This window comes from Vitis vinifera, chromosome 7 (genome assembly GCF_030704535.1).
Source record: "Vitis vinifera cultivar Pinot Noir 40024 chromosome 7, ASM3070453v1".
NCBI lineage: Eukaryota > Viridiplantae > Streptophyta > Magnoliopsida > Vitales > Vitaceae > Vitis > Vitis vinifera.
Window position 1 is genome coordinate 24575649 of NC_081811.1, and position 26309 is coordinate 24601957.

A 26309-nucleotide genomic window follows, 5' to 3' on the forward strand; every position below is an offset into this window, starting at 1 on the left:
CTCCCCACTGCTTCCTAGAAGTCTGCCACTAAATATCATGTTGGCATTGGAAGTTTGTAGTGCTTGTGTTTTACACAACATGACATAGCATTTACAGTACACAAACTATCTTAGTTCTTGCATTGACCTACTACTGAACATTGGGCTTTTGCCAAGTGCTTTTATTACATTATCTATGTGGTACTTCTGATCATGACATTTTATTTTACTGAGGCTCTTTATTGGCTCTATATATGCTTTCAATAAAGATTATTTCTCGTCCACCACTGCTTACAACATGTATCTTGGATTCAATCTATTCTCTTGAAACTTCAAGAAACAACGTACAATTGCTCATTCTGCCACAAAAACCAAATATAGATTTGTTGCCACTACTACTACCAAACTTAATTGGGTGTGTTCTCCACTAACCGAACTACATGTTCGGATTCCTCACCCACTTTTTATTTTTTATGACAACATTGATGCAATGTTGTTGTGGTTCAACCTAATGTTTCACTCTAATATGAAACATGTGATCATTGATTTTCATTTCATTTGTGATCAAGTTTAAAATGACATTTTTCGTGTTGCTCATATGTTGTCAAAACATCAACTAGCAGATGTTTTGACAAAACAACTACATCGTGATCGCTTTCTTTTTCTCAAGACTAAAATTGGGATCTCCAATCAAAGCTCCATGTTACGGGGCCATGTTAGTGAAATATTATGTTTATCCTTAATTTAAATATTAATATTTATTTATTATTAGTTTAACTTAGAATATAAGATAATTGTTAGTTCAAATTAGAGTATAAGATAGACTTATATTTAAATTATAATAAAATATAGAATTTGAATTAGAAGAGAAGGTGGACTAGTTCATTGTTTATACATAAATGTTCATAAGTTATTAATAAGAAAACTATACCATATTTTTCAATCCTTTTTTCTATCTATAGTCTAGTATAGAGAAATGATAACATTATTTATCATATAAGTTCCTTTTTATTTATCTAGGTTTTGTAATGGTTTGGATAATGATTTTAGAAGAGAAATGCTCTTGGTTAAAGATGGTACTTTTAGTAGCCATGATTAGCTACCTTCCTTCTTAAAGTGTCATAACTCCTATTTAAACTATGATGAGTTATCGCCCTTGTGGGCATAAACTTCTAAAATTAGAAGATGTTTCATAAATTACATAATAATTTAATAAAATCCAATAACCTTATTTAAGTTATTAAGTAAAGTAAATAGGTTTATAAAATTACTTAATATTATAAAAGTAAAATAATTAATCCATTTAAAATCATAATTTTTGTTTGCCTCATCTACTCTTTTTTAGTCTGTCTCTTATACCTCGATGACTCAACGTCTACATAAAATATTATATATATATATATATATATATATATATAAGATTTTTAATATGAATGTTTAATAAATAAATTTGTCATTTAGATTAATAAAGTTAAATATTAATTAAAATTAATAAGAATAAAAATATCAATCTAATAATTTTTTAAAAAAAAATTAATTAATTTTATCCAAGAACATTATTACACTTTTAAATGATTTAGACTAGATATTAGGCTTCCACAATTATCACTCTTAAAAATTTTAAGCCTAAGCTAATCCAATATTTTTGAAGGTTTTTGGAACTTTTAATCATGCCTAAATAACTCAATTTATTTTATGATTAATTTCCAATTATTATTATTTGCTAAACTCCGCCTAATTGAGAAACATCTTTGCAACTTCTTCATAGCCAAATATTTGCTCAAAAGAGTATGAATTTTAGGAAAAATATAAATTTAATATTTGTGTTAGGTAAGAGGTTGACGCATACCTTGATAGGCACATAATTTTTGTGTTAGGTGGGGGGGTGCTTTGAGAGTGTCTAATTGACAAATTGGGCCATGTGAGTGACAAGTTTTGTTAATTGATATTTAATTGTAAGTTGTTGTAAATGGAAATGGAATTTGGATTTTAATATTTCAATAATTTTCTCAATGAAGAGAATCATGCACCACATGATATTCAAAAAAAAAAAAAAAACCTTACAAAATTTTCTAGAAGTCTTCAAAAATTTTAGAGGTTTTTATATCGAAAACAAGTTTAAAAACACAATGAAAATGAATCAGCGTTTGAACATTGTTGGTACGTTTGAATGCTTGGACACCCATTTATAATTTATAAGTTTTCATTTATTTTTTATCATTTTTTTTTTATAATTTTTAACTTCTTTATATATTATATTTCTTTTAGTCTATAATTGATAAGACCCTCAAAATAAATAATATGTTATATTTAATACAATTATAAAACAAAATTTTCAATTTAATTTAATCCATTAACACTTAAGGCTATATTTGGTTCTCGGAAAATTTGAGGGAAAATGCAAAGGAAATAAAGTGGAGAGGAAAAGTAAAAGGAAAGAAAAAGTGAAGGAAAATAAAAATTAGAGTTAAAGATGATAAATTATTTTTATTTGTTACTTCAAACTCATTTTATTTATTTTAATTCATCAATATAAAAATTAAATAATTTAAAAATGTATAAGTTTCTAACTAATTTAAATTATATTTAATTTTCTTTGGAATATTTTATAGAACAATCAAACATGAGAAAATCATTTTCATTAGCATTTTTTTTCTTTCTTTTGTACTTTCCGGAACCAAACATAACCTTATAATTACTTGCTTGTTACTAACCACAATAGGATTGTTTGACAATTTTTATCAAACAAATATTTTCTTAGAATACAACTTAAAACATAAGAGCTTTTCCTTGGGACTAAAGATGTTCATGTGGAATAAAAAGGAAATAATAGTTGAATTCAAATAAGGTAAGTAAGAGGGTTTAAACATATATTCAAATGGAGCAAATATGCTCAACACAAACAATGAACTCGTATAAGCAACTCATTATAATTATCAACATTAACTTTTCACTATTGAATCTGCTATGTTTGGTTCCCGGAAAGTACAAAGGAAAGAAAAAAAAATACTAAAGAAAATGATTTTCTCATATTTGGTTATCCTATGAAAAATATCAAAGAAAATCAAATATAATTAAAACTAATTAAAAACTTATATATTTTTAAATTATTTAATCTTTATATTGATGAGTTAAAATCAATAAAATGAATTTGAAATAACAAAAAAAATAATTTATTAACTTTTAATCTATTTTTTTATTTTTCTTTACTTTTTCTTTCCTTCTACTTTTCCTTTGTATTTTCTTTCCCTCGCATTTTCCCTCAAATTTTTCGGGAACCAAACATAGTAAAAGTAAAATATTTTTTAAATAAATTAGTGATTAAAATGAAGTTTGATTTCATTGATTATTATACTGACAATCTAATTTAATAGATGTGTACTTAATCTTTTTTTTTTTTTTTTTTATGAACCTCAATGTAATTACCATCAATATTGTGAAAAATTACTGTTCAATTTAATATATTTATTTTCTCTATTTTTTCTTATTAAAAATTTATTTATTTATTTTCTAATATTCATGAATTTAATATTTTTATTAACCAAGTCACTAAAGAGTGTAAATGTTTAATGTGTCTTTCACATCTTTTCCTGCATTTCCCAAATTAATTAATTTTAAACTTTGATTGAAAATTTTGGTCCGACTCCGTAATAGCGGAGTAAAGACGGCGTTTGGGCCTCCGAAACAGTGAGCGACACAGCCCTTTATCTGCTAAGCTGAACGGTTCAGATCGAAAGTCCAACCTACTCTCTCGTCTGCTCTCTACTCACTGCAAGATGTGCTACGATCAGCTTCGATCTTTGTCTGAAGATGAAATCATACCGCCGCGCACCACCAGATCGCCGGACGAGAACGCCGTGGTGGTGGAGGATCTGAGAAGCCGCTTAGCGGAGACTCAGGCGCGGCTTGAACGAGCCAGGGCTAGAGAAGCCGAGCTCAGCCGCCGCCTCCAGGAGATGAAACGCTTCGTCTCTGTCATGGAGATCCTCGAGACCTACCTCAAGCGACGCTACCAAGAGCAGCAACAACACGTTGAGCGCTTGCTCTCCGTGATTCCCCAAAAGCAGTAGTGTTTATTGATTCTCCACAGTTTGCTCTGTTGATAAACAAACCTTTTTTTTTAAAGAATACAAATAAAAGGAATTTCGGTTGTTCTCGTTGTGTTGTGGTTTACGGTCAGATGGTTTTTTATGCGAATTAAGAATCCTTATCTTCGTTGTTGCTTGGTGGTTCAGTAATGATTCGTTTCGTCATCGAGAAAACATAGGAAAATGTAGGAGAATATAATTTTCACAAGAAATTCAACTGACCTTAGTTCAATCCTCGATTTAGTCGAGTTGATTGTTTAGGGGGTTTGCCGGATGTTAGAAGTGTATATTTGCCTTTGGAGTAGCTAATTTTAGGGTTCAACTGGCGTCATTGCTAAGGAAGCCAGTTTCCATGAGCTTGATTGCTGATTTGGGGGTTTTAATTGGCTAATTGATTTAGATTAGATTTCTGAGGGGTTTCAGGTCGACTTAGTAGCACTATTAGTTTGCTAAACTGAATTGCAACATTTATGTAGTGTGTTGTGTTAGATGCCCTGAGCAGAGAAAAGCTCAGATGGGATGAGGAGGCAGAGGGTTTATGCCTTGTGGCTGGAGCTTTAAACCTATGGAGCTTAAAAATGGTAAGCAAAGATGTATTCCGAAAACAATTGGGTAAAACTTGGGATATGGTTGCTCTATCAACGAACCAAACAATCATGCATTGATTCATTAGTATTAGTTAACAAGGAAAACATTCATGCTAAGCAGCTTAGAAACCTGCCATAATTTCTCTTACAATAAGCTGATTACATTTATCTGTTGGTCTTTGTATCCATGCTTGTTGAAATTCATGAACTAGGTGTTGGCCTTGAAACATTCCCTGTGGTATCTCATCGGATCGAAATTCAATTTGCATTCAGCTGGAGAAATATATGTGTTGATTTTTGTGCAACGATTCTTGATGAAAAAAAAAAAACACAAAAAGAAAAACACACAGATTTAATGTGGTTTAACAAATTGCATACCTTCGTAGGAATATGAAAGAAGATTTTCACTATATCTCAAATTAGGGTGACATGAAAAAATATTTATAGTAACTTTCAGATAATGAAATTTTAAAAATACGTCTGGACGTTCCCTCAATAATAAAAATACAAGCTTAAATAGTAAATGTCGTCACTCCGTTTTGGTATTTACCCTTTTTTCTGCATATGTCTTTAACTCAAGTCATGTACTACAACAATATGAATGGTAAATCTGAAACATCCGACCCAGTTAGATGGGTTTGACTTTGAGATTATGCAGGAGCTGATGATAGCTTTCTAAATATTAATACTCGGTTTCATAACTCTGTGAACATAAATATAGCAAGATAGGAAAAAGCGGCTATAGTACTGAAATCGAAACACCCATTTGGGCTGGATGAGGCAGCTTCACTGGTCAGACTAGGAAATGGGGACACCCAGAAACTTCCTTGCTGTCTTTTAAGGTATAAAACATATGGATTGAGCTTATCCACTTCTCATTCCATACTAGGGTTTTAAGTTTCTCATCTGACGGATACCAGGGCTTCCCTTCTTTATTTTCCTTTTTCAGTTGACAGATATGCGTCATTGGATAGTGGGGAGGCATCAATTTTTTGACGGTTTAACCTTGGATTGTAAGAAATATCAGTTTCTACTCTCCTGATTAGAAATGTTACCATAAAAACAAAATTAATATGCCTGTTGCGTTACAGAACCAGTAGATTAAATAATAAAATGAACTGAAAAAGTCAATAAATTTGGTAGCTGGCTGAGATGGACCTTCCATATATCTTCAAATGTGAAATTAATCACATGACACTAAGAACCGACACGTTTCAGGATGTGGCAAAATTGTCAAAGCACGCTTCTTCATGTTCGATAATTTCAGCAGTACCCCCTAAGAAAATTGGGCTGGGTTTTTTGGGTAGAAATTTGAATTCTGAAAGTGGGTTAGCTTTAAAAATTTTCTGGAGTCCATGAATATACCAATTGCATAATTTCTTTCACCTTTTCGCTTTTATTATATGACATTTTAGTGATTAAAAGTAAAGAGATTTTGTTCTGTTTTCTTCGTACTTGGATAAGACTCCTCATGTCAAATTCCATCCCGTAGAGGGTGAATATGATGTATGATGTGAAATAATAAGACCACCAAAAGGGACTGTAGTAAAAATAAATGTAGAAGATGCGGGTAGATGGAACATGGAAGATGACAAGTCAATTTCTGTGTGTCCTAATGGCAAATTGGGTCATATTTTAATCCTAATTGCCAATTGGGGAATATTGCAATCATAATCAAGCTGAGAGGTCCAAATGAAAATGATAGAGATCTATAAAGGGGCCAATAAAATTGGATGATTTATCTAAAACCAATTCATTTGGGCCCTCTTAATTGTGATATTCCACCAAATTATCATCATGTCATGTGCTAATGAGTGACCAAGCCCACTCATGGATTCTGATGAAGAAACTTAAAATGTAAGGAAGCTCTGACATCTTCGCCACCAAACTAAATGAATGTAGTGGAGAAAGGAAAAAAAGGAAAAAGAAAAAAGAAATAACTTGAAATAAATTCTGATAAGCTCCTAACGGCCAACAATAAGGGTATTTGGGTAATTCCATGTATACATGAAAGCGCCAACTGAGCTCTTGTGAGTGATAAAGATGCCTCTAGCTGCCATTCATACCAGCCACCATTAACAGATAGTAAAGCAAAATGATGCTATTCAGTACCCATTCACTCCTTTGGCATTCTAATCTTGTCTTTCTTTGCTTCTACTCTCTTTTCTTCTTTCATCATTTCAAATTCATTCTGTGATTTTTTTTTTCTTGTTCAATTGTAAGGAGCAGAAGGGATTTAATCTTCTTTGTGGTCTTTTCTCGTTTGGTTTCTTGGAAAATTGGTACCCATTTGAGAGAAGGATATAATGGAACGCGGGTCGAGATCAGAAACCCTAGACCAGGCTGGGAAGCAGAAGGGTGGTCAGAAACTTGGTTCGATGCTGCCCCAGATTGAGCCATTCATACCAAAAAGGGATCACAACCCGAAGGAGTTGAGATCTTGGGCAAGGAGGACTGGATTTGTCTCTACTTTCTCCGGTGAGACTACTACGAGTGTTAGTGAGAGGTATGGGGCTGAGAAAGATGATAGTGGTGGGTTTGATTTGGAGAGGGGTCGTGATCAGAGAGGTGGGTCGTCGCCGAAGATCGAGATTGATCCAATTCTTGGGCGGACGAGGGCGAACCGGGGGTTTGAAATTGAACCTGCTTCTGGGTCTGAAACCGGAGCTGTACAAAGGTTGCCGAGGGATGAAAGTGATGGGGCTTTGGGTTTAAGGAATGGAACAGCTAGAGGTGAAAATAAGAAGAGAAGAATTGGGATTGAACCTGTTTTAGGGCCTGCAGATGAGGAGAGGAAAGTTAATTTGAATGGAAATGGGAATGGGAACGGAATTGTAAATGGGGATGGGCATCAAGTTCCTGTAGTCACTTCGGCTGCGGAGCCCAAGAAAGAAGACAGCAAAAGTGAAGAAGAAGTAGGAATTGATGTTCCTCCAGATGATGAAGAGCCTCCTCCAGAAGGATGGCGCGGATCATCGCTAATGAAGTGTGGGTTGAGAGAAAACCCGGGTTTTGGTTAGTATACTTCCATTTTATATGAATTTGTTTATGTTGCTTAATATGAATGTAAAATTCTTTTCTTCTTTCTATTGTTTGTATGGGTGAGATAATGTTAGTGAATTTAAGAATTATCTAACTTGCAATGAGGCAGATATGGAAATCCTCCAAAATCAGCTGCATATGGCAGATTGTGAAGCTCAATATTGTTGAAAGGAAAACATAATCCATAACCTGAATATATTTATAGGAATAATTTCATAACCTTAGCATTGATTTATAAATATAATATCCTTGTATTGAGTCCAGATTTTCAAATTTACAGATCCATGGTATTCAATTGCTGAGTTCAGATCACAGTATACATATTCAGATTCAAACTTGGATACCGTGAGATTTGATTTCAACTAAATTTAACTTGCTCACCCACCAATATTGGACTTGTTGAAACTGACCTTAAAAGTGCCAAAGTTAAGATGAATATGTTTGATAAAGTCTAATAAGCAGTTAAGCACCATAAAGGAATATAGCTTGAGGTTCTTTGACACAGTTTCGACAAGATCTTGTTCAAAAAGTTGAAAAGCTTGATGTTTTTTCTAAAGTAATTGATAATTGATGGAACCCTCTTCTTTTTAACTGTAAGGATAAGGATAAAGATGTTTGTATTAAAATAAAAATGTTGAAATGCTTGATGTTTTTTCTAAACCAATTGATGGAACCCTCGTCTTTTTTACTGTAAGGATAAGGATAAAGATGTTTGTATCTATTTTAATTTGTTACAAAGGATCCAATTGGAAATTCTGAATTTTGTTGGGATCTTAATCAACTTGCTGAAATTAGTAGTTTCTTGACTCTTATTTGTTCTACTGCAGTACCACTTATTTATTACAGTTTGCAGCACTACTTGTCATTGGCCGGTTCAATTATTTTCATCCCCTTGGTCATTGTACCAGCCATGGGTGGAACTGATGTAAGCGTCTGTCTTTATGGATCATTTGATCTCCATTGCATTTTAATGAGGAAGACACGGTGCTTTATTGCCTGTACTTATTTATTTTTTTTGAACCATGACAGAAGGACACTGCAACTGTGATTTCTACAATGCTATTAGTGACTGGCATTACGACAATTCTACAATCATACTTTGGTACTCGGCTTCCATTAGTTCAGGGGAGTTCGTTTGTATATTTGGCACCAGCATTAGTTATCATTAATTCTCAGGAATATCGAAACCTTACTGAACATGTAAGTTTACTCACTAGAATAAATGTTATGTTCTATCATCCTTGTGCTCACAAATACCTTAAATCGAACTTTTTTTTTTTTTTAAATGTATTTAAATCACATACTTGAATTGTTATAAAAAGTTCTGGAAATTAGAAATTCCCATGAAGCTCTTTATAAATGAGAATCTTTTTATGGAATTAGCTTTGTAAAGCAAAGTCTAATTTTTTCTTAATTTATTTTAAATTTTCTATATTAATTGAAATTTTCTTCAAACCATGGTGAGCTCATTTTTTTTTTCATGTTAAAACTGCATTTTGGTGGCAAATGGCATGAAATTGCCATTTATGAGGTATTTCATTGTTTTCTGCTTTCCATAGTGAACAATTATTTATACAGTCTTAATTAATTGTAGAAATTTAGGCACATAATGAGAGAACTTCAAGGAGCTATAATTGTTGGTTCAATTTTCCAAAGCATTTTGGGATTCAGTGGTCTCATGTCTCTTATTCTAAGGTAATTCAAGATCTTGCCTTGTAATATCTTTCTTGTGGAAAAATTCATCCTGATGCTCTTAAATTTTGCCCTCTCAACTCTCCATCTAAATTCTTTTCCCATATTCTCCAATCATAACAATGTAATTGATCAATGATTTAGATTATGTTTTTATGCAAGCTTATTTCCCTTTTTCTTGAAATTTTGTAGTAATCATGTAGTGGACCAATCAGATTTCTCAGTTCTCAGTTCTTTCACAGTTTTGTTATGTGGTGTGCTGTAGCCAGTAGAAACCTCAATGAGGAGAAAGGAGCATATGTATTTTTAACTGCCTATTTTGTCCTCTCTGTATGTTGTACTTATAATTTCACAATTTTATTCCGGAACCAAGTAATTCGCTGCACAATTCACAAATTATCATATCAAGTATTTGCTCAAGCTGTTAAATTTTCTCTAAGTTTGAGTTGGAAGTGAACCTAAATTAATCTATTCATTCTTTCTTTATTGTGCATGATATCACATTGTAGGTTTATAAACCCAGTTGTGGTTGCGCCAACCATTGCTGGAGTAGGTTTAGCATTTTTTACCTATGGTTTTCCTCAAGCTGGTAGCTGTGTGGAGATCAGCATTCCCCAGATACTGTTGGTTCTTATTTTCACCCTGGTAGGTGATTTTCCAAGCAGATACTGCACAGTTAATTTAGATTGCTTAATATCTATAGGCCTATGATTTAATATCTTACCTCTATGTCCTTCCGCTCTGTTATCTTTTAGTCCCTTGTCTTCAAATTTGTGCGAATGTTTTGGCACTTGGTCCAAAAAACTTACATTGAATTTATGTTGCACTTTTTAGTACCTTCGAGGAATATCCATCTCTGGACATCGAATATTCCGGATTTATGCGGTATGTATCTTACCTTTGAATTTCTTGGTCCTTTATAAATTGGATCCTTTTTCTTGTTTGTTTTATAGGATTACAACTGAACTTCATCCAATCCCACCTTATCATAATTCCTACCCCTTCCTTCCCAACCCAAATGCTGGAGAGATACCAACTACACAGGTATCTTTGTGCTAATTTGAACTCCCACTTCCTTCAGGACAACAGCCCCTGATACCAAATGAGCTAAAGCTTGTTTGGTTGATATTAATTTTTATATATCCAATTAAACAGATTCTCCACTGCTTTTTGATGCAGCAGTTCTTAAAAAAAAAACGTGACTTCACTATATATTTTTCGTTTGTGGCTGGAATTAATCTATTCCTTGCTCTTCAATTGTAAATACATCCCATCACCACCATAGTTATTTCTTATCATTGATCATGTTTTTTCCAATTTTCTGGGCATGTCAACTCAGATCGTTTTTGTTCTATGTATTCTGAATCTTTGTCTCCATGTAAAGCATGGGGTTGTCCATTTTCCTTTTAAGTTTTTCATATTATCAACCTCAACCCCTCTTTTAAGGGCCTTCAATTTGCACTATTTGCGGGATGGTTGGTGGTGCCCACAATCAATTTTTTCTGTCAAATCTCTTTTCATTTCTGCTAGATTTGGCAGGCAACTCGATTTGATAGTTCTTCTATTGAAACAGACCTTATATTGACTATCTGATTGAACCCACAGATTCATCTGATTACTGCTATCAAAACAGACCTTATATTGACTCTCTGATTGAACCCGCTGATTCATCTGATTACTGCTATCGAAACAGACCTTATATTGACTCTCTGATTGAACCCGCAGATTCATCTGATTACTGCTTTAAAATCTTGAGATAGGGTATTAGTGCTTCTAGCGCAGATTTATAGAACTCTTCAGATTGGCTTAACCATTCCACCTTATTCATCCACTGACTCTCGTCTTCATTTCTGGAAACAATGTAAACTCCAAGATATTTGATCAGATCAAGAATAACTAAATAATCTAATGATAACTAGTTTATGTGCCCCCCTCAAAATCTTCCGAGGATTCCCTCCACCATAAATAATAAATAAATAAATAAAATCAGACAAGAAAATTTCCATTAAGTTGTTCCTTTTAGTTGCTAAGTATGCTAACAGGGAACTTTATTTTGGTAAATGTAGATCTTATTATTAAACTTGCCTTGCCCATGTTATCGACCATTGCAGGTTCCCCTGAGCATTCTGATTATATGGGCATATGCGTTCTTTTTGACTGCTGGTGGAGCATATAATTATAAGGGATGCAGCCCTGACATACCCAGCTCAAACATGATCGTTGATGCATGCCGAAAGCATGCATATACTATGAAACATTGCAGGACTGATGTTTCCAATGCATGGAGAACTGCTGCTTGGGTTAGAATTCCTTATCCTTTACAATGGGGTGTCCCTAGCTTCCATTTAAGGACCTCCATTATCATGATCATTGTTTCGCTGGTTGCATCAGTAGATTCAGTAAGCATCTTATCATTGTTTTTGTTTTTTTTGTTTTCCTGGCAAGATAATCTCTTCTACAATTTTTGGCATTCTCAACGTTCTGCCAGGCAGTAAGAGCCACATCATGAGTGCTTCTGATTAAGCAAAATGAGGAAAAAATTGGTTTGCGAAGTCAATCCTTTTTGCTTTGGATGAAATTATATAAGCACCTTCCAAATGTGATGTGGTCTTCTGCTGTTTTGTAAGGATGTGCCAATACCCTTTTTTATGTTACCCTGATGCAAATGGTGCTCTGATCCAGGTTGGGACATATCACTCCACATCACTGCTAGTTAATTCAAAGCCTCCAACCCCAGGAATTGTCAGCAGAGGAATTGGTTTGGAAGGTTTCTGTAGTGTACTGGCTGGACTTTGGGGTTCTGGTACTGGCTCAACAACCTTGACTGAAAATGTGCATACTATCAACATAACAAAGATGGCAAGCCGAAGGGCTGTGGAACTTGGAGCAGCTTTCTTGATCTTTCTTTCATTCATAGGTAAATCACCATGAGCATAAATCATCAACATAAACCTGGGAATTGGGACTGAGGTCTTTTGACAAGCACAAATTTATGCATCTTGGATGCATGCTGAATGTCTGTAGACAAGAGGTTGTCTGCCACATGATTGGACTTTGGGAACCATGATCTGGTAAATTATACCCTGGATTTGGGTATGCCATATATGGAGTTCTATTGGATCTTGGATCTAGATTTTACAAAATCCACATGAATTATTTAGTTTCAGCAAATCTCTTTGTCATATATACTTAATAAATAGATATACATATGTATACACCATGTGCTTATGGTTAAGTTGGTAAAATTTGGTAAAATATTTATAAGGTTGGATTGGAAGACATAAAAACTGATCTATCAGGTTTGATACCTAAGATAAACTCTCTGAACTTGCTATGTGTTTTCTGGATATGGATTATTAATCCTATGAGCTGATGACATATATAATGGGCATATTTATGTCTGTTTGATGATAAATATAGCTGATTTATTAGCTTGCTTTTAACAGGAAAAGTGGGTGCCATTCTTGCTTCTATACCACAGGCCTTAGCCGCTTCTGTATTGTGCTTCATGTGGGCATTGATTGTGGCATTGGGACTCTCAACTTTGCAATACAGTCAAGCTGCAAGTTTTAGAAACATGACCATAGTTGGTGTTTCTTTGTTCCTTGGTTTATCAGTCCCAGCATATTTCCAACAGTATCAGCTGTATACAAGCCTGATACTTCCAAGCTATTTTATTCCTTATGCAGCTGCTTCCAATGGACCAGTCCACACCGGCAGTAAACAGGTAGGTGGTTGCTCCATTTAGTTTAATATTGTTTTTTGCACAATATCATTTAGAAGGCAATAGTGACCCAAAACAAAAGGTAGTTACAATGAAAATGAGAAGATATTGAAGCTATGTTTTTCTTGATAATCCTATCTCTCGTCATCAAGTAAGCTTATGAAAATAAAAACCTAGAAGCTTCTTGTGGGCTTCTTTGTTGACTATCACTTCTACAACTTCATTTCTTCTTGTTTTTTCCATTTTCATTATGATAGAGTGGGGCTTACTATTTGTTTTCTTTGTTGTGTGGGTATCAGCTTGATTTTGCCTTTAATGCCCTCTTGTCTATGAACATGGTGGTGACCCTACTGGTGGCACTTGTACTAGACAACACTGTCCCAGGCAGCCGACAAGAACGAGGAGTATACATATGGTCAAGGGCTGAAGAGATGGAAACTGATCCATCCTTTCTTGCAGATTATTCCTTGCCAAAAAAAATTGCTCCAGCATTTTGTAGGACAAAATGTTTGGGTTCGTGATATTTTAGGAACATGTGCATGTGTTAGTGTGAAGTTGCTCTTTGAAAGGTCGGCCACGTAAGATTGAGGACAGTGGATCTCTAGGAAACTCTGAGTATGAATGGAGAGAAGGGATACTTATCCACGTACAAGTTTCTTATATTTCCATACAAAATATGGTTTTTTTTTTAATGTACTGAATAACTAGTGCAAATCTATTTGTAAGTGAGAAACAGAACAGTGGTGATCCCTGATTATATGAATAATTAACATGGTATTTAAAAGAAAGATATGCCTACCTATAATGTGTGTGTGTGTGTTTCTTCTAATGTCAAGAATAGAAGCATGGGACAAAGTAAAAAACGAAATATCAGAGTCTGGTGTTGTTTGCAATTGATCTTTTTTTTTTTTTTTTTCCATCATCTACAGCTGTGACTCCGGTCTGGAACAATGTGTGTCTATACGACTGTGTTTTAAATTACATAGGAGAAAAAAGAAAAAAAAAATCAGCAAGTTGAATGGACTATATATATAACGTACAAAGATGAAAATTTGATGTATTATGAAGGGGAAGTTGATCTTTTGTTAAGCCAATCCTGGATGAGGGAGCGCAGGGTATGATTGGGGGTGAGTTGTTTGTGCCTGAGCCTTAAGTTTGTCATAGGAGATGTATCGTGCCCTGTCCCTAGCCATTCCTCTATGGCTTCTAGCTCATATGAGAACCCATCAGCTGCCACATGAGGGTTCTTCATAACTTCCTGCACAATATCCGTGTATGTTAGAACAGGACCAATTAACTATATCATAAGGCTTCTGTTCCAGTGTGGGACTTTGCGGAAATGGTTGAGAAGAAGCCACTCACCTGAAATATGGGGCAGATGAAAACACCGGGCACAACAACGTTTGTGTCTTCCATGTGGGCACCTTCATCACTCCCCACCTTACATCCTGTTCGAGCAACTATATCATCTGCCTTTTTCCTCAGCTCATTCAGCTCTCCCATTATTGTTCCCATTCTCAAATCCATGTTAATGCACACGCACCTCATGGCTATTACTGCAAGTTCCTCAGCCAAATCCAAAGGCCATTCTCCTGCTATCTCGTCCAAGACCTGAATCAAGGCCCCACGATCCATCGCCATTGCCTCTTCAACCAGCCCAGACCAATTCCTCCCGGTTAGAAGCTGCAGCACTAGAAGCCCGAAGGCCCGGACATCGGACCTCATATCTTGTTCCTCATGGCTTGGAGTGAGCCTTAAACCATGGATCTTTGCAACCATATTGCGGTCGAGGAGGATGTTGGAAGCGTTCAGACTGCCATGAAAAATGGGTCTCGGCTCATTTAAGTGGAGGAAGGCCAGGGCTGAGCAAACTTCTGCTGCTATGCGGACTCGATCATGCCACCGAAGAGCGCAGTCTCTTCTTCTGGAGTTCCTATGGGAGGAAAATAGCATGTCCCTCAAGCTACCATTGTGCATATATTCGAAGACCATGCACCTTAGCTCAGAGCAGAAACCAATCACCGCAACAATATGCGAATGCCGGATGCGGTTGAGGAGCTTTACCTACATTAAAGAATCAGCTCTTAGGAGTGAAGAACCTTGGCATGCCACTCTGTAATAGTCCATAGAAAAGGGAATGTTAATGGTTATGCAGTAGAACTTAAAAGTCATTACCTCAATTTGGAAAGCCTCTTGGGACAACCCCTTGGCTGAATTCACCATTTTGATTGCTACGGTTGCATGGTTGATCCGTCCCTTAAAGACATTAGTCAAGTCCCCTCCAGTTTTCATCCTCAGGTGCTCAGAGAAATCATCGGTGGCCAATTTGATCACTTCAGGGGTGTACTCTCTATAGCTGCAGATCAACTCACTCAGTCTTGAAGCAGTCCCTATTGCTTCCTTTTCTCTACAGAACTCAATTCTACGTTGGAGAACATCTCTCTGTCTCCTCAGCTCCTCAATCTCTCGAACCATCTCTGCTCTTGCAATTGCTACATTCTCTAGTTGGGCCTCTACTCGTGATCTCGATAATGATGAGAGTTGAAGTTTCTTTGATAGCTCTGTCTGGAGTTCTAGAAGTGATCTCAGCCTACTCTTGCTTTCTTCAACATCACTTCTAACTTCATAGATTTGTTCTTTTGAAGCATCTAGTTCTTTCCTTATATCAATTCGGTTCGAGATCTCTTCATTTATATGAACTTCAAGTTCTTCTGCCTACAAAAACAAGTGATATTGTCCAAGGTTACTAATCAAAAACTAGTCCAAATTTGAAAACAGATTAAGAGACTGTTTTATATACCCGGCGAGTACTTAAACAAATGGCCCATTCAGCTCTTCCATGTCTTTCAACATGGTCCTTGGCTTCTTTTCTTTTTAACTGAATCGTCTCGTGTGCTTCCTCTAATTTAATTTTCAATGCTCCAAACTTTTCTGCTCCACTCTGAAATTGAAGCAAGAAGGCTGTTACTAAGAAAATCAGCAGAATTTTGAGGAGCTTTGATTCTTCACACAAGAAGATGAGTGTTTGGGTGCCAGGAAAATAGTCAGAATATGAATCACAAGGACTTTCAGGGTTCATCTTGAAAATAGCTTTGATACCCTTGTAACCCCCACCAAAAAAAAAAAAATCAAATATGGTCCCATTCCCATCACCATCATACGGCATAAGTCAAAAAGACGAAAGAGATATGAGAAATTATTGATAAAAGGTTAGCTAAATTGACTAATGGAATATGCATGAACATCATTAATTATTGTGACTACTCTAAATCAAGCAAAGATATTTATGACCACATATTTGAAAGATAATGTTTGATCCATAGCAAGATATATATACCACATCAGAATCACTATTTTCTGGCATCTCTTGCTCTGTTGGATTGTTCTCGTCCTCACAATCTTGTTCATCCAGGTTCAAAGATAACAGCTGCTGGAAATAGTTCTCAATTTCATCAACAGAATTCTCCCATTGATTCAGCGAATTCAGTGAATCCGCAATTGTTGACGAAGTGGATGAGCCATGTGTATGGTGGCTTGTTGGACTTTCTGCAAACATTTTTCCAAACCAGCCTTTGAAACTTGGCTTTCCTCTTGTTCTTGCAACCATGACTCCTTGATCATCCTCCATTAGTCCATCATTTTCTTCTCTTAGGAATACTAATTTTCCTCCACATACTATGAATAACTCACAGAATTCGGGTTTGTTTCTATGAACATAAAAGGATCCACTGATTGCACTCTTTGATCTCCTTCAACAAATGAAATAACACACAAAAGGGCATCTCAATTAAGACTTACTAACCAAGCAATTTCCACCAAACCCGAAAATATTAGAAAATCAATCTATGCATACCCCGCTGAGGACTTCAAGAATGTCATTCCCAGGACCAATTTTGTAATATGGACTCCGGAGATCAAATCTATGATGACCTTATGAATGGGTTCATCATGTTTCTCGATTTTAAGAATTTCAGCTTTTACCTATGGACGTGAGAGAAAACTTTCAATGAGGAAATCAAACCTATGTTTATATAACAATATGCTCTAACCCAAGCAAACGAAGAAGGAAATCAATCAAACCTTGCCACAGAAAGCCATGTACTTGGACAGTAACTTGTTCGTCTTGTCTTCCTCGTACTTCCTCAGAACTCCCAATTTTTCATCACTCACAGAGCTTGCTGGGAGCTTCCCAACTGCAAAACAACATGAAACCCATAAACACCCAATTGGATTCTGAAGAAATGAAACCCAAATGCAGACTAAATGTAACTTACATGGGGTGTAAACAAAATCATTGGAAATGATATTTGTTGCATGGATGATCACTATGGATGTTGAATGAGAATTCCACTTTCTCAGTGCCCACTCCAAGGTTGCAAACCCATCTTGCAAATCACTCCCAACTGCAACATACACCTTCTCCAATTGGACTTCCATTGCCTATTCAACAAGCTACTCTTTTTTCTCCCAGGAAAAAATTAGCAGCTACTCTCTTTCTATGCCTTGAAATGTGTCGTTTGCAGGCATACCCATCACCAGAGAATGACTCATACAATTCTTGAGTAAGCAAAGCAAAAGCGTGTTGAAGAGCTAAACCTGAAAACATATAGAAATTAATGAACGAAAGAGAAAGGTCTCTGGGGATGGAAATCCTAATTTTAAAGAGATTTGTCGGAGGTTTTCAGAAGGAATGAAGCCTTTAGGCCATGTACATGTATGATGTACATGTACATATTCTATTGGAGCAGGACGGCAGAATTGGGACTTCGTTTTCCATTGGGGCCACCTCCATTGGATCTTTTTCATTTGATTGATTTGATTTCTTGTGTTGAAATTTCTTGGGTCTCCTTTTTTGTTTAACATAAAACTATGAATTAAGGAGATAAAGAAGAGCCAACCTAGGCCATGACTCCGGGGGAGAATTTTTAAGAGTACTGTTGGCATATTCTAAGTATATACATACTCAAATATTTAATAACGAATAGACGGTTTACCCAATTGGATTTGGGTTATGTCCCTATGATTATGCATTTGGACTAAAACGTCTTCAAATGCCGACCTTTCAGAGAGACGACAAGCAATCACGTGACCCACACGGCTTTCTCTCAGTCCTTGCCGCCAGCTTTGTTCAAACCTCTTTCTCTCAGAAAACATTAAACACGAGAGGTAGTATGAATTGAATGACATAGAGGGAGAAGGGGAGGACGTTGAAGTCATTGTAGAATCGTCAAAAGGGGTAACAAGAAGGAATTTTATTTATTACAGCACATGAAGACGGTGGCAGGAAACCAGCAGAAAGTTTCATAGAAAACAAGACAAAAAACAGAGCTCATGGAAGGTAAGAGTTGGATCAGTTGTCAATGTGGGTTAGGTAGGACGGTCAATATTAGAACTATGCTTTTGTTCCCAATCCCGAATGTCATCTTCCGACCTGAAGTTCTATTTCCTTTAGTATTGGAGGGCCCTCCCTTCAGAGGTGCTTTTACATAACAAATAAAGCAATTTAAAATGAATATTTTCTAAAAAACAGCAATTCAAAAAATATTTCCAAAATTTATGGCATCTTATGTTATGGCTACAATTATGTCTTGAGCACATCGTGTAAAAGACATGAAACTAATTGAATGATGTGTTGTGAAATTATAATTATCAGGACTGTCTCATGATTCTCATGAAGGATCACGATTTATTTTGAAAAATAGAAACGATAAAGAATTAGGTCTAAATTTTTAGAAGGCATTAGAGAGATGAAATTGAAATTAGTAGAACCTTGTTTAATTTTCTTTTAAGAAGATTGAACTTCAAGAGATTAGTCAATTTAGGATCAAGTCTTAAATATTGACCTTGGAAGGATATAATTTTAGAATTGCTTGAATGTTAAGAAAAGAACAAAAAAGCAAGAAAATCGTAAAGGCCAATTTGGACTCCCCCATCTTCCACCTCAATGAACCCTTTAAAGTTGAACAACGAGAAACAATACAAACTTACATTGAATCTTGGTTGATCGTCAACATCAATCAATTTTCTTATTAGTTTAAAGTTGATTAAATATACAAAATATTAAAGTAAGGATCTTTTAGGTAATCTCCATTAAGTCATCACAAAACATGCATTCATACTCCAATCCTAACATTCAAGATTGAGTAATAAAAGGATCGAGGATACCTTGTAATAATTATAATACAAAAAACCTTAAAGAGTTTCACTATCAACGAGATTATGATTTCATTACATACATTAGTTTTATGATGTACCGCCTTCATACAAATCATAGTTTTTTCTTATACAAATAAATATCATAATCAAAATATAATCTAACTTTCCACAACAACCAAAGATAATCAAACAACTCTCACTCCCGTAAAAACGTTCTTTAATTTTCCTTAGTCCTCCACAATTTTTTTTCATCGAGAGATATGATATATCTAAACAAATAAAAAAATGACAACAAACAATCCACTCAACATAACAAATATATATATAATAATTTTTCAACAATCAATTTTGTTAGTTTCAACATTAATAGATTCATGAATGCACATACTTATAACCTCATTTTTATTTTTAATAAACCTCTAAACCTCAAAACCTCATTTTTAATACATGATTAGCATGAACAACCTTGTATGACAAATAAATCACCGTCTCAAAATAAATACAAACTCATCCATTAATTCATCATCCATTCTATACAACTAATAAAATTTCCTCAATACATTTCCCTGATAGATTTGGGTGAGGGCTCCACGATCATATTTGCAGAGGGTGTGGTAGGAAATCTTGAGAGAAATTCTATGGAGGAGAACCAAAAAGGGATTAGCCTAACTTTGATGAATTATTAATTGATATTAAATATAGTGCCCCGACAGACCATCCGGGGGTGTAGCTCATATGGTAGAGCGCTCGCTTCGCATGCGAGAGGCACGGGGTTCGATTCCCCGCACCTCCATCATCTTTTGGACCCATTTTTCCAAAGTGGGTCGATGGTGCTGTCTCTCTACAGAAATGCCTATGAAAAAGAATATATCTTTTAATATATGTCCTGATTTCATAGAGAGAGAGATGCCTATGAAAAAGAATATATCTTTTAATATATGTCCTGATTTCATGTATATTGCAAACAAATGAATAAGTAAATAAAACTTGTTTCGTTTGTTTGGTTCAAGGCATATTTGTAATTGCATTCACTCAATTCAACTCAATTGTGACAATGATGTTGTTTTTGTATTAATTAATAATTTTTAATAATGTCAACTGATTTAAACCCCAATTAAGTTGGATTTTGGTTTAATTTTTCATTAAGATAATGTTTAATTTATGGGAAATAATGCAAGATAAGATAAAAAGTTATCGGGAAATAATTTATTTACTTTATATATATATATATATATATACACATAATTTTTATATCAAACATTTTTAACTTGATAGCATCAATTTTTATATATAAATTAAATATTTCCCTCTTCAAAATGATCTCTTATGATATCATTTCTTGGTATAAAACATTACTTTAAAATTCAAATGTAAAAACATTTTTCGCGTTTTATTTGATAATTGGGTCATATTAAAATTGGATTTCAACCACCCTATGTCCAATCATTAAAAATTAAAGATATCAAAGAAGGTTGTCTTTCCCTTTAAGATGATTGTCTCTCCTACCTTTGATTGTGGCGGGATTATTCTTTCTAATCCTCATTTGTGGTCTCTTCCTCTTTGCTTATTTTCTTGGACACAACTTCTTTTTAAAGGTTAAGGGATAAGGTACTAAGTATTTTCATCTAATTACTCTTTGAGTCTTGTGTTTTCCTAAGTTAGATTTCATTTCTTTTTGCTAGACTTCAGTTTCAACCTTTTGTTCGCTGTCATCAATTAATTTTGAAATTGCAATGGTAGTAAATGATCTTCTCATAATTACTTTTGTTTGTAGTGTTGACATTATGATTATTGTTATTTACTTTTCTATGTTCCCACAAATTGTGCTAATCTCTTTCACACTCTAGAAGTGTGGGTAGATAGATTTAAATAAAAAATTTCAATTATAGTACAAAAATAAATAATTAGAGAGGGCAAGTCAATTAGACTAATTTCTCTCCAATTGACGATCGTAAAGTTTTACAGGATAAAAAGATTTTAGACGGTGTAGAGTTGTTTACTTTAGCCTTTCTTTGGAACTTCTTTATGTAGTTGGAGTCGTGTTGATTTGAAGGTTTAATTGCACCCATTATTGAGTAGGTTCTAAGTTCAACCTTTGATTATTGCGTCATTAGATGATAGTTATGGTTATAAAGAAGACCAAGACGCGGCTAACAAAATTAACCGCAGTCTGGTAACGTGTGGCGCATTGAAAACACAACAACACATGGGGCTCGGAGGAAAGCAGTCGGGTCAGGGTCTTTCAAAAAGGACGAGCGGGGGGAGGTTCACATTCAAAGCATTGAAACAAGACCATTAAATTTTGGGAGGATGATTGGGGAGTGTGGGGAGGACCAAGGAGTCGGACCCAATTCATCGTGCGGCACATTCCTTCGGTTAGATACTTTTATATTGAGTTCTTACTTCTTTCAATGTAACATTTTGTATTTCAATTTTTTGTTTTTGCCAGGGCCCAGGACAACCTTTTGTATGGCCATGGACGGGAAGCTCAGCTGACATATAAAACCTAATGCTTTTTCTCGGCCTTGGCCCATAATCAGCCTAGTTTAAGGCTTACTGCAGGTAGTTGGGCTGAGTTTTGTGGGGATAACTAGTTGAGCCCAAGTATCACAAGTTGGCCCATTTGCTTCTCTTTTTTGGGCTTCTAGAAAACCGGTTTAGGGTATGTTTGGTTGATGAGGAAAAGACTAAAGAGAAAGATTTTAATTTTAATTATATTTTATATTTTATATATTTTTTAGTAAATGAGAAAATCATTTTTTTTAAATATTATTTTTCTTTCTTGGATAGAAGCAACATGATACATAAAATACTGAGTGGGCATACAAGAGTTGAAACATGGAGGAATATAAAAGTATAGGTGTGTGATACAAGTGACAAGTAATGAAATAGAGAAAATCAGATTTAGAATCCAATGTGGTGAGGGAAGGAAGGACTAAGGAGAGTGTAGAGACCAACAATCAAACCTTATTTTAATTTTTAATCCCAAGGGCCTCGTGCTTTGGCTTCACACTTTGATTAGTTACCAAGGCATTACTCATCAGGGAGAGTATTGGAATCCAAGCCAAGGATTAAAAAATAAAGTACGTTCGATCATGTCACGTGGACCACCGAAATCACCGATATATTTGAACAAAAAGATGCAGCGCACGTGCCCTTTCGGTCAAAGGTCAAAAGCAGTGATTACATTTATACAGTGTGTGTCATCAGTCATGTAATTAAAGAAAGAGATAAGAAGGATGATGAGGACCGAGGATCCATTCTTCTCTACCAGGACTTCCTTCCTTTAATTAATTAGTCTATCATATCCATGCATGTTACTCTAATCCTACTCCCCCTCCCTCTCTATCTCTCTCCTCCATGTGTCGCTATTCTCCACCGTTGATTCAGAAGATGAAAGGGTTTGCCTAGCATTAATTATACCTCCCAGAATTCCCTGATAATTGGTGTGGATGCACCACGTGTGATGTCACATGCCGTTCTAAAATGCTGCTCACCATTTGTGCAACTTGGTACGGACTTTGCTTGTTTTCGTCTTAAATCCAAACTGCTTGGGATGATCGGATGAGAATGCCATTTCAATTTTTGCATTATTTTCATCTTTAAAAAAAACCCTATATTTAATCAAAACTTAAATGGGCATTAAAGCTTTTAGATGGATAGAAGAAATCATGATTTAGGATAACGTTGTCGGAGGGATTAAGAAGCATCCAGGGAAGGGATTTAAGGAAAAGGCCTAGAGAGAATGAGTAGTGAGGAGCGAGAAGGGAGAAGGGGAAAGGGGTGCGGCAATCAAAGACGCCAAGAGCAAAATCATGGGAGGGTCCATTATTCATAAAAGGATAAAGCCAAACTAATGCTGAAAACCTACTTGCTTTGAGTGCTTTTGCTTGCGTTGGATGGGAGTGGCAGGGCGCCGAAGTTTCAACGAATGAACCAACCCTACGTGTTCTCATATCTCATCCCACGACTCTCTGCTACATTATTTTATATCTACAAAATGCCACTCAAAACCCTCCAAAAACCCCAATCCCCTTTAAGAAGATGACACCCCTAACCATATCCCTTGAGCCTCTTTGCTTTCTGTTCACAACCAACCCATCCCTCCTTGTGGAAATCCTTCCCCAACTTTTTCTCTACTCCATTCTTGTCCTCTCCCTCTCACGCCCGCCCCTCTTACGTTTCCCGTTTTTATCAGCACGTACTTGTAAAGGTTTCAATGTGACTAAGTAAGAATCACCCAAACATTCATAAGGTTGTATTTTGAGTGAATCGATGATTATTTTGAGTCTAATTCAAGTTTACATCTAATTTTTTAAATATCGAATTGAATTTAGATTAATCATATTCGATTCGAGTTGATTGAATGACATGATTCAAAATCCGTTCACGTTATTAAAAAAAATTATAAAAAAATGTTTTTTTATATTTTGATAATTAAATTCATACGCACTCACATCCACATCCTATTCAAGTTTTAAAATTCTGAAAAGTATGATAGGATAATTTTAATATTAATTCATGCATTCAATAAGGAGGGATATTTATTGGAGAAAATTTGATTGAAATAATAGAAACCCATGATTGAAAAACCCTAGTGGCTCCACCTCCACGAATGGAGTTGATTGGTCTGTAATTCATACTCCTGTCATCAATCAATTGTCTCCATCTGATGCATTAGTTTTTTCTGTCTCGTGGTAATTATTATTATTTATGACTGCTTTCGACCATGCCCTTACCCTTGAGGAGGCATCCATGCAAAGGTCGAACAAGTTCCCTTCCTAGTTAGTACTGAGTAGTTACCATATGCCACATCTCTTTAGGTGGAAAAGTTTTCCAATTTCCAGTCAAAAGTGAAAAAGGAAAATGGCAAACGGCCCCTTTTTACTTAGGGTTTGCCTGGAAAGGGATTTCCTCCAATTCATTTTCCATCCAACATTATTCTTCTTTTGGCAATCATCTCCAAAGCTGTGTGATCCAAGCATTGATCTAAAGGAAGATTCCTCCAGAATATGTGTGTCTCCCAAATCATGTCTCCTGTCATTTTCAAAGGTCATACTAATTGCCAACCATTTACCCAATTCTCATTTATGTAAATAAACTTTCTAAATCAAAATTAATTTTGTGAAAGATAAGTTGGGTGGAATTGGGAGCCAGTGACCCCCAAAGCAGGAGAGAAGAATAGGAGTGAGGAAGCAGGCCAGGGAATGGGGCTGAGTGTTTTCCGGAATTGTGGGTGAGTGGTCTCGCACTTTGATTTTGCAGCACCACATTTTTCCAGGCTTTTTTTTGGCATTTTTCCACTCCAGATGACATGTATTCACTCGTTTTATTGGATGCTTAATTGGTGCTTTGACTTCCAAAAAGGAAAAAAACTTAAGGCCCAAAATTAATGGACATGACCCATTTGATATTTGTTGTTAATGTTTATAATTCACTGACGACCAAATCGGAGCTCAAAGATTTTCCATCTCTGTTTCTTTAATCACGATCGTGGAGTCCTTATCATGAATTAGAAAAAGGATCTTAAAAGGGGATTTTTTTTTATTGAAAATTTAATATCTAAAATTGAAGGATTTTTCTAAATACACATGAGGTAAGCATGGTTTCCTTCACACGTGCTTTTCGAGCTCAAGACCCTTTGGTCGACCAGGCCAAACTTGTTACCCATCGAGATCACTCTATCTGGCACCAGAAGTGAGAGGTCTCCCTTCTTCCACAAGCTTAGACGGAATCGACAAGCTAGGCTCGTTGGACTCTTAGACGGACAAACCAGTCCAATCAAGTCCTCAAGACTTTTGGTATGAGTGATCAACCACACCTGATGTCTAAGCGCCGACCTAGACACCTGACATCTGAACGATGGATTAGACGCATGATGTCTAAGCAACAAACGAAACTCCATTTACGTCCAAAAGTTAATGTCAATTAATTGTTACACATAATCTCAGACATTGACAAACTAAATAAACAGTCAGTTGCAAGATCCGAGATTTTGGCACATCAGTAGATAGCACCAGTCAGTTGCCCTTATTTGATATGATTGCTCAGCTGCCCTAAGGGCAATCATTATTACAAGAAAAGCTAGACTGCATAGTCAACAATATAGTGATGGTGTCATCAGTTCTATATAAACCCCTTAAAAAGCACAAACAAGCTATGCGTGCACATATGCTCATTATCTCCCACAAAATAGTTAGAGTTATTGTTGTATAACTTAAGCTTCGAAAGGATGCACTCGGACCACCCGTCCGAACATCATTTTGTGCAAGGAAGAAGCCCGTTTGACTCTAGTAAAGTAGGACGGACTCTTCAAGAAGCACAAAAAAGGGAGGAGGTTTACCTGACTCAAGTGAAACTAGATGGACTTGACTCTGATTGGCTCGATACCAACACATCATACTTAAATACAAATATTATTTAAGTTTTGAGATTAAGTGGTTTAAAATTCTAGAGTGATAAATGTTATGGACTTTATTTTTATAACAAGTTTTATGGGGTTGTTTGAAAATTGTTTTTGAAAATAGTTTTATACTTTTTTATAATAAAAAAATTGGAAAAATGTTTGACAACAAGAAAATTGTTTTTTATTTTCTATTTTTAAAAATAGAAAATAAGGTTTCTTCAGAAAACATATTTTTATTGTTTTCAATTTTTTAAATTTATTTATTGGGAGTTGCTTTAAAAAATAACTATATAAACATGTATAATGATTAAAAATAAAGTTTTATACATAAAAAATATTTTTAAAACATATATAAAAATAATAAAAATAGGTTAAAAACATTTTAGACTTTTGAACAAATTCTATTTTATAAAACATTATAAAATAATTTTCAAAAACCATTTTTAAAATTGTTTTAAAAAATAATTATCAATTTGGGCATGAATTTCCTTTTGTATGATTTTTATAATATTACTTGATTTTTATTTTAGGCATTGAAGTTATTTGATAAAATTAGCTTACTTTTTAAAATCATCAAATTCATATATTTATTCTTATTAATTTTAATTAACATTTATATTTATTAATCTTAAGTA

At 35.0% G+C, this 26309-nt stretch overlaps 3 protein-coding genes and 1 non-coding gene across 4 annotated transcripts; 3 read left to right on the top strand and 1 right to left on the bottom strand.

The window, feature by feature from the left end:
• Positions 1 to 3667: 3667 nt before the first annotated feature.
• LOC100241186 (protein SKIP34) lies at positions 3668 to 4201 on the top strand. Its single transcript, NM_001402607.1, has one exon. The coding sequence runs from the start codon at positions 3756 to 3758 to the stop codon at positions 4047 to 4049; it is 294 nt and encodes a 97-aa protein (NP_001389536.1). The 5' UTR covers positions 3668 to 3755; the 3' UTR covers positions 4050 to 4201.
• Positions 4202 to 6653: 2452 nt separating this feature from the next.
• LOC132254099 (uncharacterized LOC116803646) lies at positions 6654 to 13900 on the top strand. The gene is made up of 10 exons (XM_059738579.1): positions 6654 to 7669; positions 8524 to 8621; positions 8726 to 8896; positions 9291 to 9391; positions 9898 to 10033; positions 10223 to 10273; positions 11500 to 11787; positions 12071 to 12305; positions 12835 to 13115; positions 13412 to 13900. The coding sequence occupies exons 1-10, from the start codon at positions 6961 to 6963 to the stop codon at positions 13631 to 13633; spliced, it is 2292 nt and encodes a 763-aa protein (XP_059594562.1). The 5' UTR covers positions 6654 to 6960; the 3' UTR covers positions 13634 to 13900.
• A 155-nt stretch (positions 13901 to 14055) lies between these two features.
• LOC100852934 (putative U-box domain-containing protein 50) lies at positions 14056 to 17897 on the bottom strand. The gene is made up of 8 exons (XM_059738578.1): positions 17387 to 17897; positions 17193 to 17305; positions 16966 to 17093; positions 16450 to 16861; positions 15913 to 16053; positions 15288 to 15827; positions 14475 to 15176; positions 14056 to 14370 (listed from the first exon to the last, which is right to left on the bottom strand). The coding sequence occupies exons 1-8, from the start codon at positions 17547 to 17549 to the stop codon at positions 14173 to 14175; spliced, it is 2397 nt and encodes a 798-aa protein (XP_059594561.1). The 5' UTR covers positions 17550 to 17897; the 3' UTR covers positions 14056 to 14172.
• Positions 17898 to 19988: 2091 nt separating this feature from the next.
• Positions 19989 to 20061, top strand: TRNAA-CGC (transfer RNA alanine (anticodon CGC)). Its single transcript has one exon. It is a non-coding gene; the product is annotated as a tRNA-Ala (tRNA).
• The last annotated feature ends 6248 nt before the right edge of the window (positions 20062 to 26309 follow it).

Coding starts and splice junctions, on each gene's coding strand:
- LOC100241186 (NM_001402607.1), top strand. CDS start 3,756: ATGTGCTACGATCAGCTTCGATCTTTGTCTGAAGATGAAATCATACCG.
- LOC132254099 (XM_059738579.1), top strand. CDS start 6,961: ATGGAACGCGGGTCGAGATCAGAAACCCTAGACCAGGCTGGGAAGCAG. Junction 10,034..10,222: donor TGGTTCTTATTTTCACCCTG/GTAGGTGATTTT, acceptor TGCACTTTTTAG/TACCTTCGAGGAATATCCAT. Junction 10,274..11,499: donor GAATATTCCGGATTTATGCG/GTATGTATCTTA, acceptor CGACCATTGCAG/GTTCCCCTGAGCATTCTGAT.
- LOC100852934 (XM_059738578.1), bottom strand. CDS start 17,549: ATGGAAGTCCAATTGGAGAAGGTGTATGTTGCAGTTGGGAGTGATTTG. Junction 17,306..17,386: donor TGATTTTGTTTACACCCCAT/GTAAGTTACATT, acceptor GTTGTTTTGCAG/TTGGGAAGCTCCCAGCAAGC. Junction 17,094..17,192: donor ACATGGCTTTCTGTGGCAAG/GTTTGATTGATT, acceptor TCACGTCCATAG/GTAAAAGCTGAAATTCTTAA.